Source organism: Rhineura floridana, chromosome 22, assembly GCF_030035675.1.
Source record: "Rhineura floridana isolate rRhiFlo1 chromosome 22, rRhiFlo1.hap2, whole genome shotgun sequence".
NCBI classification, from domain to species: Eukaryota; Metazoa; Chordata; class Lepidosauria; order Squamata; family Rhineuridae; genus Rhineura; species Rhineura floridana.
The window spans coordinates 13,937,652-13,957,712 of NC_084501.1; the positions used below are offsets into that span (position 1 = coordinate 13,937,652).

Here is a 20,061-nt window from a genome sequence, read left to right on the forward strand (position 1 = left end):
CAGGCCACACCCCTCACCAGCTCTGCTTTGAACCTTCCTCGACAGCTTTTCATCTGGCCGGAATGCGTCCTTGACCTCTGATCATGCCCTCTTGGCTGCCTGGATAGAGAAGGGGGTGGGCAAGCATGTACAGAAACTAGCCTACTGTCTAAAGGTAAAATGTGCATTTCTTGTTCCGCCCACTTTTGCCTCTGGTGCCGCCCACAACTGGCAAGTGGCTCACGGAAGGGAAAGTGGCCCCTGGGCTGGAAAAAAAACCCTTCCCCACCTCTGATTTGAAAGAACCCTGCCTATTTTTTTCGTATTAGATATTAGCTTGTTACCCGATTGTCTAAGCGGCACCAGAGTAGGCATAAACTCTGCTTGTCTGAATAGAAGAGCATTTTACGATGTGCTGAGATATACGTAGCGAGTCATAATAAATGCACCTTCTGGGTCTGTGCTGATGTTTTCAGCCTGAATGTTAACAAATGCCCCTGAAGCAGGGCTGGCTCCAAAGGGTGGCCAGGTAGGGCCCTGGCTGAGGGCCCCGCAGCCCACAGGGGCCCCTCATTATGGTGGGGAAGTAGTGCTCCCCTTCCACGGCAGGCTCCTTGCCGCGGACCGCAGGGAGGGAGCTGTCTGCCCACTCGCCCTCCCCCCTGTCCACTCACCCTCCCCCTGACTGCTTGCTCACCCACCCTCGCCCCCTGCTTGCTCACCCTCACCCCATCTGCTTGCTCTCCCCCATCCCCCACTCTCCCCTGCCTGCCCCCCCGCTCGCTCACCCACCCAACCTCCTGCTCCTCCGCCCGCCTGCTTGGTAGGTAGGTAGGTCGGTGGGGCATGCATGTGTGCATGCAGGTGCCAGGGCCCAGGGCAGGCTGGTGCCCAAGGGCCCCGGCATGCCTGGGGCTGGCCCTGCCCTGAAGGAACGCAACTGGCTCTTTTCAGTAATCATTTTTATTGCAGCGTTTACAGCTAGCTTCGTCGAGAGGCCTGTGCTATTTAAAAACAACCCCCCCCATCATCCCTGGCCCTTCGCCATAATGGCTGGGGCAATTGTCGGAGCCCAGTAATATCTGGCAAGAATGGCACATTCATTCATTCATTTAAACCCTTCATACCCTGCTCTTCAGTCAAGCAAGTCTCCTAAAGCGGCTTTGCAAACGTCAGTGAGAAGATGGCCCCTGCTGTCCGGCTTACAGTCTAAAAGACATGACACAGAAGAAAAAGGGTCTGGGATGGGGGAGGAAAAAAAGCGCCCTCCTCTATTTTGTTACTTATTGGTTCACCATTACCTGCTTGAGACAACTCATCTTCATTAAAAAAAGCAAATACACCCAAAATGCTGAGGTTTTTTTAATGACAAATTGGACGTGCACCCAGCAGATATTGTTAGTTCAGTTCCATCTTCTCCAGCCTGATGTCTTCCAGATATTGTTGGACTATCAGAAGTTGTCTTGAGCTAGCTCAGCTGGGTTAGCGGAAACAGGCTGCTCTGCAAAGAGTTAGGCTGCGTAGATGCCATGCCTTTAAAGCACATTCCCCCCCCCCACCAAAGAATCCTGGGAACTGCAGTTCAAGGGTGCTGGGAATTGTATGAGTGGTAAACTATAGTTCCCAGGATTTTTTGGTGGTGGTGGTGGGGAATGTGCTTTAAAGGCATGGTGTGCACACAGCCCTGATTAAACCACACACGTAAGTCCCAAGATATTCCCCAAACGATTAGGAAACTTGCTCCTCCTGAAAGCAATTGATGCTAAATTGCCCTTAAAACAACAACAATAGCAAACAGCTTGTAATACAGAAGCGAACAAGGTCAAGAGAGATCCGATCTCTCAGAGAGCCAGCTTCTTTGATCGTAGCGCTTCTCGATGAAATGGAATCGGGGCGGGGTGGTGGTGCCGTCATTTTCCTGGGAGATCTGAATTCCTCAGGTGGACTCGGGTGAACCGCTGGAACGGGCCTGTTGCTGTGGGGAATTCTTCGATTCCAGTTTGATGCACAGAGCTGAAAGCCAGCGAGATGGGCAAAAGGTAAAAAAAAAGGGACGCCCTGCCCTTCGTGTCATGCTCTGTAAGGCTAGCAGACTGGACGAGGCCCTCAGGCTAGCGAGGGACTGCTGCTGTCTTAACCTGCTTGCGTGTTTTGTGGGAGTCAGGGCTCCCATTGTTAACAACAGCAGCCTAAAGCAGAATATCTTGGTTTATCCCTATATGGCCGTCCCTTCACATCGGACGCATCTTTGCTGCTCTCTAGTGGGCAGCCAACACTTTGACACTTCAGCAGCGAGAGGGGAACCTGCGACTCTCCATGGGAACTTAAGGAGAGCCTATTGGATCAGGCCAGTGGTCCATCTAGTCCGGCATCCTGTTCCCATGGTGGCCAACTGGACATACCTTTGAGAAGCCCCAAAAGAAGGCATGAGCTCAACCGTTATCTCCCCTCCTGCCGTTTCCAGCAACTGGTGTTGGGAAGCATACCGCCTCTGGCCAGATGATGTTGGACTACAACTCCCATCACCTTTGGGTGTTGGCTGTCTGGGGATGAGAGACGGAGTCCAATCATGCCCAGAGCTTGGAAACGTTACTTTTTTAAACTACAACTCCCATCGCCCTTGGCTGTCTGGGCCTGAAAGACGGAGTCCAATCATGCCCCGATCCATAGTCAGAGGCAGTACGTTGCTGGAAACTGCAGGAGGGGAGAGTTGCTCCTATGCTCAGGTCCTGCTTTCAGACTTCCCTTTTGTTGGAAGTGGGGCAAGAGCAACTCCTGTTTTGTTCTTTTATGTTCCAGAAGGGAGATAGGGTCCTCCAGATGGATAGGCTTGATTACCTTTACCTGTCATGCTCTGACTGACTTGTCTCTGCTCCCTCTCTCCTGAGGCATGAGGACAACTCCCAAGCCCGGGTGTTGCGCCTCCAACTTAGTTAGTTAGTTAGACCTAGGCATGCCTTTCTATCTACTATGTATTTCTATAAATAAAGTAGCTTTTCTTATTTTACTAAGTCTTAAGTCTCAGTGATCTCAATGCAGGGTAAAAGCCTGCTTTGTTAGGTAAACGCACGCACTGGCACATGGGCATTTCAGACCGTTGCCGTTCTCTGCTTAACAAATATACAGATTCACACAACAACACCTGTGGGGCATGCGGCTGGCCACTGTGAGAACAGGAAGTTGGACTGGATGGGCCACTGGAGAGACCCAGCAGGCTCTTCTCACGTTCTTATATCTGGAGGGCCTAAAGATTAGCCATCCCTGCTCTATGGAATTGTCTGCAAATGAAAAAGCAGCAGCTCACCGCTGTGGCTACAACCATGTATGCCCGGTGATAATGGACCCGGCCCAGCAGAGGACACCTTGCCAAGAGGGTCCCCTCAAACCCGGAGTCAGCCATGCACGTTCAGGAGGGTTAAAAAGTGGCAAGGGAAGAGACAGAAGTGCCCCCAGTTTCTTTCAGTGAAGGCCGATAGATGGGGCAGGATTTGGATCTCCTTTGATGACTACTGCCCGGTTGGTGTTGACCCGTGACAAGGCCTTTTCAGTGGCAGCTCCCTGTTTGTGGAATGCCCTCCCTGAGGAGGTGTGCTTGTGTCCCTCATTTTTCACTTTCAGGAAGAGTTTAAACACACATTCCTGTTTAGCCAGGCATTTGATGTTCCCGTTCCTGGCAACTCAGAGGTCGCTGGTTGAATGTTTTAACTTTTCTTTTTTTAGTATTTCTAAAGAAGTTCTATTATTTACGTGTTTGTGGCCCTTGCGTTCCTTCAGGAAGAAGGGTGGGATATAAATCGAGGTGCGCCTGGCGCCAACACTGTTATCTTTTTGGCGCCTGGTCAAGACTTTCCTCTTCTCCCAGGCATTTTGGCTTTTAAATTGTTTTACATTTTTTAAATTGTTTTTAAAAGATGTGCTTTAAATTTGGATATTTGATTTTAATGTTTTTAGTTACTGTAAACCACCCAGAGAGCTTCGGCTATGGGGCGGTATACAAATACAATAAATAAATAAATAACAACATTGCCATCGTCTTTCTATGCGAGACTTTCTACCAAAAATCAACACTCAATGCAGAAATCTAACCACGTGCCCTGCAGTTCCTCTCGGCGCTGATCTGGGTCTGCAGGATTAGTGACTCATTTATCTGACACATTTATGCGCCACCTTTGTGGTATTGCACACTCCCTGTTTAGAACAGCAGCTTATAATTTAATAGCTGTGACTCACACAGGAGTGGAAGATTAAAATAAGGTAATCCGGGTACCGAATGAGTACTGGGAGATGAAGAAAGAAATGATTCCTGGGCCCAACCCAGCTTGATGGAGCGGGGCTCCCTGTCTCGTCTCTTCCTCGGAGGCAGGGAATGAACACAGTCATGGGAAAGGTAGAGCCCAAATGACATCTAGGAATGTCAGCTGAGCATGCCCAGGGCCTGTCTAGTGGAATGTCAGTTCTTACAAAGCTGTGCAGGGCATTTTAAGGCAGCAGCAGGGAAAATGGTCCCAGACAAGCGTCAAACTTGAAGGGGGAAAAAAGCGAACACTCACCAGTGGCGTCCACGTGAAGGACCTGCCCGTCAACACTCTGCACCTGGCCAGACACGAATGTTTTCCTCCCCTCGGTTCTGTCCACTTTGGTGTCCACTAGGACCACAGACCCCAGCGGGACTGGGCTGCAGGGGGAGATAATTTGCTGGTCAGCCTTCCTCGTCTCTCCAGGTTCCCAGGTTTCCAAAGACAGAATTGGGGGAAAGTCAAGTGTTCAGAACTGGTAAAGGTTGGTACATAGGCTCTCGGCCACAAGGAGCAAGCCATCAGCTGATTCCCAGTCAGATTCACCTAGCAGCTAATCAGGGCCTGGGAACGTTTTGGGGCGGGAGTTTCAGCTGTGTTCCGCACTCACTAAAGAGTTCCATCCCTCACCATCGCTCTGTGTGATCTGGATCCTGACACAGTTTTTGCAGGGGCAGCCAGTGCCTTCCTCAAAGCTGGCATCTCTCTCCATTATCTATCAACTCCACACCTTTACAATATGCAAGAGAAGCCCTTCTCGTGCTTCTAAGGGTAGAGACACATTTAGTTTTCTGTTGGTTTGTAATCAGCTTTACTTTTTAAAAAAAGTTCAGCTTCAAACAGATTTCGCAACTGATTGGCTGATCAATCCGTTGCCCGTCCAGGTGTGGCCAATGGAAACCCTTTGCTGTAGGATACTAGTGTGCTCACAGTCTGTCTCTTCCAAATCCTTGTCTTTTCTTAGGTTATGTAGGCATTCCAACCCCCCTTACCTCCTGTAGTTTATGCTGAGGTTAGCAGTTATCATCCTGCCAGTGGATAAGAGGGAACAGGCCGCAAGGGTGTTGTCAAGGATGGTGGCGATGGCACCGCCATGCATATATCTAGATAGAATAAAGTCAAATGTCAGATGCCCAAGAAGAGATGAGGAAGATGGTGTGGAATGAAGACTGGCAATCCTAACTGTAGACCTGCAATGAGGCAGAGATCAAGACCCGGTATAAATGCTCCTAGGTTTTGCAGGACAGCCTGTTAGAAGAAGCTAGTTTTGCCAGTTGTCTTGTGTTAAGGGTCGAAAGGTCTCATGATTGGGATGCGGCCAATGCAATCGTCCATCTTTCCTCTTTCAAAAAGCCTAAGTAGGGATGTAAAGGAGGCATTGTTCTTTGGGTTTTTTTGTGTGTCCCTGCATTCATCCCATACAGCCCTGTTTCCGATCCATCAGTTTACCTACTGTCAAAAGCTATCCATCCACTGTGGTGAAATTATGTAACTTACGCAAGGTACAGGATTAATTGCGCAGCCATCACATTATTCCTCCCTGTTCATTTCAATGCAAATAAAAGCCAGTGCAAATGAGGGAGGAAGAAACCCATAATAAAAACAACAAGAGCAAATACCAATAGAATCTGCTGGATTGATTTCCATTCCAGATACAGAACGGACAAGTGAACACTGGCAATTTCTACTCCCGTTTCCATTGGAATTCTCAACTTCTTAGCTTCTAAGTGGAGATTTTTTTAATAAAAAAAAAAAAACCTCATTCGGTATCTATATTAGATTTGAAACCGTTTTTTAAATCAGATGCATTTATTTGTTTTACTTGTATTGCGAAATCCATTTGAGGTGCTTCATTAAGAAGCCCTTCATAAATGAAGCCACCATCACCATCTTTTTGCCTTGCTAAAGCCCCTCTGGATAATATGATGTGGCTTGCTCCCCTCAGTTAATACCATGCCTTATTTCAGGTAACGATGGGAAAAAATAGATTCTGTTAGCATTTAAAGCTAATTCTGTCAAATTTGCACTTTCCAAAACAATAGAACCAAAACGCAGCCATCCTTTGAAAGTCGCACTTCTTCAGGTTTTGCAGTGTGGTTCTCCAACCAGTGTTTACAAAATGCATCTATTAGGGGAAAGTGTGCATAAAAATGAACAGTGAAAGTAATGTACAAAAATGCATTCTGTTAGAGGAAATTCCTTGCAAAAATGCAGAACTGCATACAAAAAAAGTGTCCACTAGGAGAAATTCACACTAAGACTCCAATCCAATACATATCGACTTTGAAGTAAGCTTCATTGGGTTCAAATGGGACTTACTCCCAGGTAAGTGTGTACTGGATTGCAGCCTAAAATGTGGATTTTTAGTAAAACTAAAAAAGAAGTCTTTGGAGAGAATTCCTACTTGTGTCTTGAAACAGAAAATGGCACTGCAGTTTTCATGAGTTTTTTTTTTTTAAATCACAGATTATTTCCATTGATTGATTGATTGATTGTATTTGTATACCGCCCCATAGCCGAAGCTCTCTGGGCGGTTTACAGTACCTAAAAACACAAAAAACACATATACATTTTTATTATTATTTATTAAATTTATATCCCGTCCTTCCTCCCGGTAGTGTGGAGAAGTGTGGCGAACTGAATTTAAGATTGGAAAAAGGAGAAATGGAGGGAACCCAACCTGACAGGTCCTACCATCCCTAATTCCAGGAGATGGTGATGATGAGCTAATTTATGAATCACCTTTTACTTGCGACTGAAGGTGATGTACAAATGTACCCTATAAACAGCTCAAACAGTTTTAAATAAAGGACAAATAATGTAAGAAAACACAATACGGAATGAACACCTGAGGCAGAGACACCTGGAAAAGTGTGTTGAAAACATCTTCACTGGTTAGCTTGCAAGCCAGACTCTTCTCTGTTAACTTGTTCCCTTGATTATGATTATTTATCAATTTATAGGCTGCTTAATCGCCAAAGGGGCTTCTACGTGGTACGCAAAGGAGAAGACCAATGGCAACACACACACCCAACTAGACGACACACAATAAAATAATTCCATCAAGGAGGGTGTGTCCCAAGGGCCAAACAGAGAGACCGGAGAGCCGCATTTCACGGTTCTGGTTTTGGCATGCAAAGCCCTAGACAGCTTGGGACCAGGATACCTGAAAGACCGTCTTACCCCTTATATACCCAAATTGATCAGTGCTGTCTGGAGGTGAGAGCCTCCTGCAGATGCCATCTCATCAGGAGGTCCGTTCCGCACAACGTAGGAAGCGGACCTTTAGTGTGGTGACACCCACCCTTTGGAATTCCCTCCCCTTAAATATTAGACAGGCACCATCTCTGTTATCTTTTTGACGCCTACTGAAGACCTCCCTCTTTCAACAAGCCTTTTAAGTAGAGACCTTTATCCCAGTCTGCATCTGTGTTGGATCTGCTTTTAAAAATGCTTTTAAAGCTTTTCTTTTAAAGAAAAATATTTGTTTTAACATGTTTTTAAATATGTTTTGTTTTAATATATTTTAAAGTCTGTTTTGATTATGTTTCAGAGTGTTTTTAGTGTTTTCGCTTGCCGTCCTGGGCTCCTGCTGGGAGGAAGGGCGGGATATACATTTAATAAATAAATATTAAATAATTTGGCTCCTGGGTCTTACGTTCCCAGAGTCTGAAATACGGGGTACCTGGGATTTCAAGCCTTACCCTGTCAGCCCCTCCAGGTAAAGACCCGGCTGGAAAATTGATACCACCCTTTTCTCTGAGGCACTGAAGAACATCACAAATTCAAAGCCTAGGCCTTCCGTGTACACGTTTCGTAGGAAGCAGCGGGTGCCATCTCGCTTCTTAGCGGCGGGTTCTGGCCTCATCTGTTCTGGGGCGGGGCAAGAGAACCAAGAGTTGATTTAAAGTTCTCCCTTCCCCGTCAAATATTTCAATTTACATATTCTCAGCTTTTCTTTTTAACCCCCCCCCCCGAACAAGAAAGGGAAGAGGGGTTGATTTGGGCCTTTTTAATTTAGAGAAAAAGTGAGCAAGAGGAGACACAATAGAACGGTATAAGTGTGTGCATAGCACAGAGAAAGTGGATAGAGAAAAGTTTTCTTTTGTCCCTCTCTTATAACATTAGAACTTGTGGACATCCGATGAAGCGGAATGTCGGAAGATTCAGGACAGGCAAAAGAGTAAAATGAGTATCAGAGATGGGTGTGGGAGGCGGCGGTGGCCCAGGAAGAGACTGGTGCCATTTGATGATCTGGGTTGGGGCAGTCGGTGGTGGCTGGACTAAAATCCACTCTGAGCAGCATGGCGTTGCTAATCCATCATCTCAGTCGTCATGGAGAAAGGACCTCTCCTCCAGGTCTTTTCCCCCAAGATCCATTCCTTTGGACTTCTCCTGTGCCCATCCTTCTTCTCACCAACATTTACTTATTTATGTATTGCCTATTGTAAATTGTATGGTTTTTATTGATGTATTTTTATATTTGTGTTTTTGTAAGCCGCCTTGAGGGAGAGAGGGGGAGGGAGGGAGAGAGGGAGGGAGCGAGAGAGAGGGGGAGAGAGAGAAGGAGCGAGAGGGAGAGGGAGTGAGTGAGGGAGAGAGACAGGGAGGGTGGGAGGGAGAGAAAGGGAGAGAGAGAGGAAGGGGGGAGAGAGAGAGGAAGGGGGGAGAGAGAGAGGGAGGGGAGAGAGAGAGGGGAGAGAGAGGGGGGGAGAGAGAGGGAGAGAACCAATGACAGGGTTCAAGTAAAACTTTTCAGCTGGGCAGTAGAGATAAAAAAGCAGAAGTGCTCACTTGGGATATCATCCACCAAGTGCCTGTGGAGAAAGAGAGGGAGGGAGGGAGGGAGGGAGAGAGAGGGGGAGGGAGAGGGAGGGAGAGAGAAGGAGAGAGAGAGACAGGGAGAGAGAGGGAGAGAGAGAGACAGGGAGGGAGAGGGAGAGAGAGGGAGGGAGAGAGAGGGAGGGAGGGAGGGAGAGAGAGAGGGAGAGAGAGAGAGCCAACAACAGGGTTCAAGTAAAACTTTTCAGCTGGGCAGTAGAGATAAAAAAGCAGAAACACTCACTTGGGATATCATCTATCAAGTGCTTGTGATTTGGCATCCGCTTCCACGTCCCGTCTTTTGACATCGCCACGAATTTCTCATATTGAGCCATCATGTCCCGGCTCCAGCTCGAGTTGGGGAGGCCAAAGTCCTTCGCCTGCTGAAACTGAGAAAAAAGGGCCTGGAAAGCGAAAGCAGAGAAAGTAGCTTACACGGGCGTTGCAACAACAATAACAAAATCTCTAACCCCTTTATATATATATAAAATCAAGGGCCACCCATGGGAACCCCCCCTTTGCTGCTGTTCATTCTGCTGCTGATTTCTTTTTTTTTTTTACAATAATTTTTATTCAAATTTTCATAAAACCAACAAAACAAAATAAAAAAACATAACACAATAAAAATAAAAAAATTGACTTCCGATTTGTCACAGATCAGCTATAAATATATAATATATATCAAACCTGTCCCTTAATACATACAAAATCACTTTTCTCCATAGTCTATCTTAATTAATCGTCAAATCCCATTGTCATCATTTCATTTTTATCTTTCGACAAAAAGTCTAAGAGAGGCTTCCATTCCTTAAGAAATGTATCTGTCGATTTTTCTCTAAGTAAACATGTCAATTTATCCATCTCTACTAAGCCCATTAATTTCAATAGCCATTCTTCCGTTGTTGGTGTTGATTCCATTTTCCACTTTTGTGCATATAATAATCTTGCTGCCGTAATCATATATTATAATATTCTTCCATATTTCTTTTCTATTTGTTTATCCATAAAACCCAATAAAAAAAATTCTGGTTTTGACTGAATATTTATCTTTAAAAATTTTTGCATCATCCTACCTATCTGTGCCCAAAATAATTTTGCCTGTTTACACAACCACCACATATGATAAAATGATCCTTCTTGTTGTTTACATTTCCCACAAACATTAGAAACATTACTATACATTTTTGACAACTTTTCTGGAGTCATGTACCAACGATACATCATTTTATAGAAATTTTCTTTAAGATTATAGCATAATGTAAATCTCAAGCCTTTTTTCCACATATTTTCCCATTGATCCATTTGTATATTATAACCAAAGTTTTTTGCCCACTTTACCATACACTCTTTTACTTGTTCTTCTTCCATATCCATTTTCAGCAAGAGTTTATACATTTTCGCAATTATATTTTCATCATTTGTACACAAACCTATTTCAAAATCAGATTTACTTATTTCAAACCCATACTTTTTTTATCCATTTTATATCTCTCTAACAATTGTAAATAGGCAAACCATTGAGAACTATATGCTTCCTTTGTCAGTTGTTCTCTCTCTTTCATTATATATTCTCCGTGTACATTTTCTAAAAGTTCTTGATAAGTTAACCATTTCTCTTTTCCAGTCATTTCTCTTCTATAAAATGCTTCTTGACTTGAGACACATAATGGTATTTTGGAATAAAACCTTGGTTTATATCTGTTCCATATTTTCAACAAAGGACGTCTTATAAAATGATTGTTAAAGTCCACATTAACTTTTACTTTGTCATACCATAGATATCCATGCCATCCCCACTTCAAGTTATGGCCCTCCAAATCCAATAGTCTTTTATTCCTCAATAAAATCCATTCCTTTATCCAGACTAAACAACAGGCAGCAAAATAAAGTCTCAGATTTGGTAGTCCCAATCCTCCTCTTTCTTTGGCGTCTTGTAATAATTTAAATTTAACACTTGGTTTTTTTCCCTGCCAAACAAATTTAGAAATATCTTTTTGCCATTGTTTAAAAGGTAAATCAGAGGATATTACAGGTATTGTTTGAAACAAAAACATCATTCTCGGCAATACATTCATTTTTATCACGGATATTCTGCCCATTAATGACAATTGTAATTTATCCCATCTTAACAAGTCTTTCTTGATCTCTGTCCACAGTTTTTCATAATTATTATGAAACAACTTTGAATTTTTATTTGTCATAATAATACCTAAATATTTCAACTTTTCCTCTATTTTAAAATCTGTCTTGTCCATCAACTCTTTTTGTTCCCTTGAAGATAAATTTTTCACCAACATCTTTGTTTTTTGATTGTTGATCTTAAATCCTGCTAACGGTCCAAATTCTTTTAATTTGTCCATCAATACATTAATTCCTTCCAAAGGGTTTTCTAATACGATTATCAAATCATCAGCAAATGCTCTCAATTTATATTCCTCTTTTTTATCTTTATTCCCAAGATCCTTTTATCTTGCCTTATATCTCTAAGCAGCACTTCCAAGACCAAGATAAATAAAAGAGGAGATAATGGACATCCCTGTCTTGTACCCTTTTGTATTTCACATGATTCCGTTAACCCCCCCATTAACAATTATCTGTGCCTTCTGAGATGTATAAATAGATCTAATCCATTTTATAAAATTATCTCCAAAATCCATTTGTTCCAAGACCTTAAACAGAAATTTCCAATTCAAATTGTCAAATGCTTTCTCCGCATCCAAAAAGATCAAAGCTGCTTGTTTATCATTTCGTTGTTCTAAGTATTCCAACACATTCAAAACATTCCTGACATTGTCACGTAATTGTCTTTTAGGTAGAAACCCCGCTTGATCTTGCTGAATAAATATTCAGGAAGATTCTGCTGCTGATTTCTAAGTTGCTTTGGACAGAATCAGCTGGGGGAAATGGCATACAACGAAAGAAACAAATTAGTTTCAACTCTAGGATTGCGATCTCCACATCTGAATGGGCTACCCATCATTGACCCGAAATTGTATCACCTCACATTGGCTTCAATGCAATACTTTCCCCCCTCCCTCCATTGTAGACCCATTGGGTGGGTATTCAGTGGTGGTCCCACTTAAGAGTGATCCCACTGAAGTTAACAGACATGACTAACTTAGGTTTGTGAATTTCATTCGGTTTGCTCCAAGTAGGACTTCATTGAATACAACCAATTGGAATGAATGGGCATGACTGAGGCCCCGTTCATTTCAATAGGCTGCATCCAGTGTTCGTCGTATTCAGGGTAATGTAAATGTACTGCCTTCCAGTCGATTCCGAGTTATGGCGACCCTATGAATAGGGCTTTCATGAGGCTGAGAGGCAGTGACTGGCCCAAGGTCACCCAGTGAGCTTCATGGCTATGTGGGGATTCGAACCCTGGTCTCCTGGGTCATAGTACAACACCTTAACCATACACCACACTGACTCTCATACCTATTCAGCATAGACCCGTTCAAAATAATGGGCACTTCAGTCTGTTTATTTCAGTGGGTCCACTCCTAGAAGAACTTAGTTGGATACAACCAGATGGACGTACACTTGGAGTGGCATAAACCCATGTACAGTGTTGGACCACAAATACCTGGAAGATCATCTCACCCCTTATATACCCAGTTGATCACTGCGCTCTGCAGGTGAAGGCCTCCTGCAGATACCATCTTATCAGGAGGCCTGTTCTGCACAACCTAGGAAGCGGACCTTTAGCGTTGTGGCAGCAACCCTTTGGAATTCCCTTCCCTTAAATATCAGACCGGCACCATCTCTGTTGCCTTTTGGGCATCTCCTTGAAGATCATCCCAGAGTGCAGGACACGGAATAATGGGCTCAAGTTACAGGAAGCCAGATTTTGACTGAACATCAGGAAAAACTTCCTAACTGTTAGAGCGGTACGGCAATGGAACCAATGACCTAGAGAGGTAAGTGGGCTCTCCGACACTGGGGGCATTCAAGAGGCAGCTGGACAGCCATCTGTCAGGAATGCTTTGATTTGGATTCCTGCATTGAGCAGGGGGTAGGACTTGATGGCCTTATAGGCCCCTTCCGACTCTACTATTCTATGATTCTACGATCTTCCTCTTCCAACAAGCCTTTAAAGAAGAAACTGTCCCCAGTCTGTGTCTGCATTGGAATTTGTTTTTTAAAAATGTTTTGTTTTCTCACCGGCGTGTTTCCTGCCCTGGGCTCCCTTGGAAGGAAGGGTGGCATGTAAGTTTAATGAATAAATGGTGTTGGCCAGGACCCAAAATAATTGAGAGGCGGACAGCGAATTGAGTGCTTCTGAGCCACCACCTGCAGGGCTGCTTATTACCATCGGAACCTGATTAGGTTTGCCACGACCTGATGGTTATTGGCTTGTGGGTGATGTGGAGGCGGGCGATTTCACTGTCGGCGCCAGCGTTGTGGAGCGCTCTCCCTGCTGAACTATGAGAGGGGCCTCATCTGCATTCCATTCTGCCGCCTCCTGAAGACATCCTTTCTCCCAGCCAAGGACGACAGGTGTACTTCCTTGTAAGTAAAGAAGCCAAGCTTTGTTCCAGCAGACTGATGGAACATACCGAGCAACGGGAGGAGAGCAGAAATGAGCCCATTAGTCTTTTGGCGCCAGCAATGTGGCAAGGATCAAACCAGCTCAGGAGAGGAGCTGCAGGGTTCCCTAGATGCAGTTTAAGGTCAAGTCCAGGTGTCAGGATTCCAGGATCAGAAGAGCCCTGCTGGACCAGGCCAGTGGCCCACATAAGTCCAGCAGCCTGTTCTCCTAATGGCCAAATACCCTTAAGAAACTAGGAATCAAGATAGACTGTCTCTAGACCTGGAGGCTCCCTAAGATCATCAGAAGAGCCCTGCTGGACCAGGCCAGTGGCCCATTTAAGTCCAGCATCCTGTTCTCCTAATGGCCAAATGCCCCAAGAAGCAAGGAATCAAGATAGACTGCCTCTAGACCGGGAGGCTCCCTACGATCATCAGAAGAGCCCTACTGGATCAGGCCAGTGGCCCATCTAGTCCTGCACTCTGTTCTCACAGTGGCCAACCAGATGCCTCCAATGGGAAGCCCCCAAGCAGGACCTGAGTGCTAACAGCAACTCTCCCCTCCTGTGGTTTCCAACAACCGGTATTTGGAGACACCGAATGGGGTGCCTGTGAGTCGCCGGATGTGATTGGACTCCAGCCCTTAAGAACAGAACAAGAGCTCAGCTGCTGGATGGGGCTTATGGCCCATCCGGTCCAGCACCCTGTTTTCAAAGTGGCCAACCAGATCCCTCTTCCGGGAAGCCCACAGGCAGGACCGAGGACCAGAGCATTCTCCCCTCTTGCAGCTTCCAGCAACTGGCACGATCAGGACCTGTGATCCGAGACTGTACAGGAGCCCTACTCGCAGGGACACCTGTCCTGCCGAGAGCTCCTAGCCTGAAGCCGGGCACACTTCCTCCGGGAGTGGGCTTGCTTCTGCCTCTTGGGGCACTGCAGTGGCCTTGGAGACAGTACCTGGCAGTGCAGCGTCCTCTTTGGCATCAGATGGGCCCACCTCCCCTTCCCCGAGCCAAGGAAGAGGGGGGCTGTGAGACTTCCAAAGGGATAGTCTCAACAGGAGGGGCCTGCTCTAGCTCAGGGGCTTGCATGGAAGGGCTCCAATCCATGGCCTCTTCCTCCCCCTCTGCATCCTCATCAGTGCCCTTGGTGAGGGCTGTGCCCTCTGCTTAGGCAAGCGTTCGCTTGAACCGGAATTCCCTGATTGAATCATTTTGCTGGCTGCTGTTGTTTTTAAAAACAGTGTCAATTGTTATGCTGTTTTTCAGCCAGTTTGTTTTGTTGCATATATTCATTATGGGCGTTTTCAGCGCTTTGAGGGAATGGCTGATGCACGTATTTTAAATGTGAGTGGCTTTCACAACTGAGTTCACGCTTGCAAACTGCTCTCAGGAGCCATCTTCTCATGCAAGCAGGATATCAACAGATTAATTGATTCGGCAGCAGCACCTTGCTCCGAGGAAGGATCACCAAGGCCTGCCCCCACAAATGTAGATGGAGGCAAAACAATTAAGGATAATCCAGGGGTGGGGAAGGGCAGGGGAGGAGAGGAGAAGCTGGCGACAGTGGTAAGAGCAGCACCAGTACAATAATACCTCAGTTAATGAAGCGGATGCGTTCCTGCGCATTACTTCTTCAACAGAAACTTTGGCACCAGAGGTAGGAATAACATGGAAAGAACAAGGATAGGTTCCTACACCACCACGAAGAAGAGCAGTTCAACATATTTCGGCAAAGTTTTTGTTCAAAACTACCCATACGCCTGCCTAAAATGAAACAACCAGGTCAGGTAAGACCACTTGAAGGCTTCTTCCAACATGCATCCAGGGAGGCCTGCCTTGCCTTTTTTCTTTTATCATGTAGCATCTTGTTATAACAGTCTAAAGCATTGAGCACAGATCTCCTCTTTGTACACTTGAGCAGGCAGGTAAAGGGCAGCTGCTGCCACCACCACCCTGTGCCTGATCTGTCTCTCATTCTCTGTGCCACCCTCCCCTACACTCGAGCAGACGGGCCTGCAGTAAACAGTGCTTCCAAGGCATCCGAAGCACTGTTTACGGTGGAGGGATCTGCGCCACCTGGCAAGGAGTGCCATTCCAGCCACGTATGAGAGAGCTGCCTGCAGCAGCCGCAATCCTGTAGACAAGGAGCCACTTTCTATATCAGAGGGTGCACCCCCCCAAAAAGAGACTTTGTTAAAAGGAGCTTCTTTCCTGGAGGATTTGTTAACTGAGGTATTACTGTATAACACTTAAGGACTAATGGTGATGGTGGAGGAGATAACCCCATCCTGTGTACCTCCGGAAGTGCTGTTGCCTACCAGCAACACTGCTCTCACTGTCTCCAGGATCACTGTCCCCGATTATAAGGGTGCTCTGACTAATCCGTCAGCTTCAGGTGTGCCTGGAGAAAGCAGATTATTCAGATCTATTCCAGTCAATATAAACCATGGTATGGGCATGCAGTGCTCTCCCCCCATTCCATCCGAATCAGGAGACGCTGTAGACAAGCGCCTGGAGGCAGGGATGGGATGGATGGGGGCCAACAAACAGGCTGACTCCTAATAAGACAGAAGTGACATGGATGGGTGGTTCCAGCATCTGGGAATTAAGTATACAACATGTTCGGGGAGGGGGTTGTACTCCCAGACAGAACAGGCTTGTAGTCTGGGGGTACTTGTGGATTACAACTTGACACGAGTGTCCCAAGTGGCTTCTGTGGCTAGGAGTGCTTAGGCCCAACTTAGGCTGATTTGCTAGCTATGGACCTTCCTGGACTGGGATAGCCAGGCCTCAGTTGTCCATGCTCTACTGAAGACCTTTCTCTTCCAACAAGCCTTTTGAAGCAGAAATCTTCCTCAGCATGTACAGTATCTGTATTGGAATTGTTCTTAGATATTTTAATTTTCACCATCACTTACATGTTTGCCACCCTGGGCTTCTCTGGGAGGAAGGGTGGTATATGCATTTATACATAAAAAAGAGTTAGTCCTACTCAGAGCAGACCTATGGAAGCTAACAGACACAACTAACTTAGTTTCATTCATTGCAATGGGTCTACTCAGAGTAGAACTTAGTTGAATACAACCTACAATCATCATCAGGTGGTGACTTGAGACAGGATCTTTTCCATGATGGCACCTTGGCTACACAACTGCTTGTGTGTGTGTGTGGAAGAAATGCAAACCTACCTAATTTTCACTTTCTGAAACAATATGTAATCTGAAACCCAGCCATCATTCAAAATTCACATTTCATTGTATAATTCACTACGAAGTTTACAGTGATGTTCTCTGGCCAAATAATGTTTACAAAAATGCATGTCCTAGGACATAGTGTGCAGAAATACATATACTAGTGAAAATAACAAGCAAACAGGCACTAGGTTAGGGAATATTGCTCTGCAAAAATATCTATTGCATGCAACAATGTGCCATGTTAGGAGAAATTCACACTAAGATACTGATGAATTTTCATGAGGACTAAAAAAAAAGGCAAACCAATTTGGAGAACTGAACTAAAAGATGGGGGGGGAAGAGAAACCAACATTGAAAAGATTCACCCATCGCTACTCACAGCAACATTCCACATCGGCACACAGGCAGGGTGCATAGAACCACGTGGCAAAAGCCCCACGGATGTTGTCACCCAAGGACTGCATTGGGGGGACTTCCAGCGAGTGAGTCCCTTTGCCAGCTGACCACAGCTCCGTGGAATAACCTGCATGGCAGATACCCTTCAAAGTCGCCTGGTTGCTGGGAGCAAGCGTCTCCCTTTTAACATCTTGTGGCCCTGCCCACAAAAGAACCAGCAGTCACCAGGATTCCTCTCCCTGAGAGTTAATTAAGAGAGAAAATTAAAAGATTGCACAAATGACACAGATAATCATATGCTTTAGTTGGACACCGAACCCCAACTTAATTGCAAGTGTCACCAAAATCTTTCATATATGTCAGGCCAGACAGACAACATAACTTCTGGCAGAAGCTCAAAATCACAGGGCTTAAATAGATCACAAGAACTTTTTGGGGGATGCCATTTCTATTTTTCCACTAAATGGCTAGGAAGCGTTGACTCAGAGTTGTGATTAGGGATTGGTGAGAATTTCGATTCAGTTGGCATTTCAAGCCGAACCTAAACAATCAATCAAAACACAGCCATCCTTCAAAATTCACACTTGTTTGAATGTTGCAACGCAGTTCGCCAACTAATGTTTACAACAATGCATATGTTAGGGGAAAGTGTGCATAAAAATGAATAAATGAGTGAAACTAAGTTACAAGAATGCATTACATTTGGAGAAATTGTTTGCAAAAATGTGTGCATTAAGTCAAAACTGCCTACAAAAAAAGGAGAAATTCACATCAAAATGCTAGAGAATTTTCATGAGGATTTTTTTTTTTAAAAAAATTGCAAATTGCTGCAAAAATCCGGAGAACTAAACTTAAGACTGGAAAGATGAGACACGGAAAGAACCAAAACTGGCAAGGTTTCCCCATCCCTAGTTGTGTCCATAATTGTACCTTCTTCCAGGGCATCGAACCCAGCTGAATAAGCTCATCATTTGCCTCCTGCATTGAGCAGGGGGTTGGACTTGATGGCCTTATAGGCTCCTTCCAACTCTACTATTCTATGCCCCCTGCTTGAGCTTAGGGAAGTTTCCCAAATGGTGTTGTTATATGCCTTTAAGTCGATTACGATTTATGGCGAGCCTATGAATCTGTTCTGGGATATATCCTTAGGGTTTTCATGGTAAGAGGCATTCAGAGGTGGTTTACCATTTCCTTCCTCTAAGCCTACAGCACCCGGAATTCCCAGGTGGTCTCCCATCCAAATATTAACCAAGCCTGACCCTGCTTAGCTTCTGAAATCAGACGAGATTGGGTGTGTTCAAGGTAGTAGGGCCGTATTTCCAAGTGAGAGCACGATGAAGTTGATGGAGAACACCCATGAATGGCCTGTTGGCATTCTGGGCCACGCTACACTGCTGCATGGTCAGCTCCAAAGCCGGTGTCGACTAGGCAACGTGGGCTTTCTGGAAAACGCTGGATCGGAATGTTTTCTGAAAAGCTTTCTGGAAATCACACACACACACCGCAGTTGATTTTGGGATCCAATTTAGGGGGTAAAGCACGCCCTTTCGATTTTACATGCTGATGAAATCTCAAAAAAAGTTCTTACAAAAGTTTTTAAACTAAAATATGCAATGATTTTCTTTGAAAAAGGCATTTTAGGAACTGTGTTATTTACATATTAAGTTACTTTTTTGAACTACAACTCCCATCATCCCTAGGCAACATGGCCACTGGATTAGGCTGATGGGAGCTGTAGTTCAAAAAAGTAACTTTTCCAAGCTCTGAGTTCCAAGATGGCTGCGGCAGAGTGAGTACAGGAAAAACCCTGTGTTAGAAGTATCAAATAGAATCTTAAAAGAGAAAGATAACTTAAAATAGTTATCTTATCTGAAGCGGCTACTACTTACTTGTCCTCCGCTATACTGTTCTATATATTTTCTTTTTTATACTCAGAGGTTTTTGTTGTCTGAGTACTGGGAGAGCCCCAGCATTGTTGTTTTTTTCAAAAAAGGGAGGCAATAAATTTTTAAGATAAGACGACTTTGCACTTTACAAGCTTGAATAACCAGAGAAAAGAAAGGAAAGTGGAATCATTATTTTTCCTCTCCTTTTATCAACAATTGATAATATTTTAACATTTTAGTTTTTCTTTTTAATGCCTCAGAACTAAAATAATTGATAAACGTCGGTCTTCCCTCTATGATTTACGTCTGACTCGGCTAAAACAACGGTTCTTACCAGAAGAGGGTGTAAAGACTTAGGTATTACACCAGATAATGAAGGGTTACAAAGAACAAGAGAAAAGCAAACAAAAATTACCTCATATTATCAGACGAATGAGTTTGTAGCCAAGTCGCATGATGTGGCAGAGTCGAAAGAACCTCTGATTTACGAAAATCTAATTACAGACTGGGAGGCTGATAAACTGCCAATATGGCTCCGGAATAAAGAGGATAAAAACAACTTCCCAAATCTTGCACAAGAAATTGAGGAAGTGGAAGGTTTTGGGGCTTTGCATGATATCTTGTGGCCTTTGAATCACACCACCATATTAACAGCAGATGAGGAGGACTCAATGCCACCACTGGAATCCTCAAGTTGCTATGACTTCTGGGAAGGGTGACTTCGCTTGTGCCTGCTTTTGAGACAGGCTCCCGCCTCAGAAGAAGCTTATTCAGATATAAATCAGTCAGAACTTTTTTTTTTTTTTTGACTGATGAAATTTCTCCCGGGCAGGGAGAAACGTAGAGATCAACCTCAAAAGCCTGTTTTTGTTGGGAGGACTGGATTTCATTAATTTATGAGATAAGGTCCAGCCAACAATGCCGGACGGACTTCCGAACAAGCTCTATCTGTTTAAGC

General features: G+C 44.8%; 1 protein-coding gene and 1 pseudogene across 2 annotated transcripts; both read right to left on the reverse strand.

The window, feature by feature from the left end:
• Positions 1-926: 926 nt before the first annotated feature.
• On the reverse strand, positions 927-19,814 carry LOC133374943 (acyl-coenzyme A thioesterase THEM4-like). Of its 2 annotated transcripts, XM_061606290.1 has the most exons (7): positions 19,519-19,814; positions 17,201-17,456; positions 9,340-9,499; positions 7,979-8,147; positions 5,267-5,377; positions 4,530-4,654; positions 927-1,992 (listed from the first exon to the last, which is right to left on the reverse strand). In XM_061606290.1, the coding sequence occupies exons 2-7, from the start codon at positions 17,348-17,350 to the stop codon at positions 1,916-1,918; spliced, it is 792 nt and encodes a 263-aa protein (XP_061462274.1). In that variant the 5' UTR covers positions 17,351-17,456; positions 19,519-19,814; the 3' UTR covers positions 927-1,915. The 2 variants fall into 2 exon arrangements, with proteins under 2 accessions (XP_061462274.1, XP_061462275.1); XM_061606291.1 differs by lacking the exon at positions 17,201-17,456.
• Positions 18,418-18,536, reverse strand: LOC133375288 (5S ribosomal RNA; annotated as a pseudogene).
• Positions 19,815-20,061: the final 247 nt, after the last annotated feature.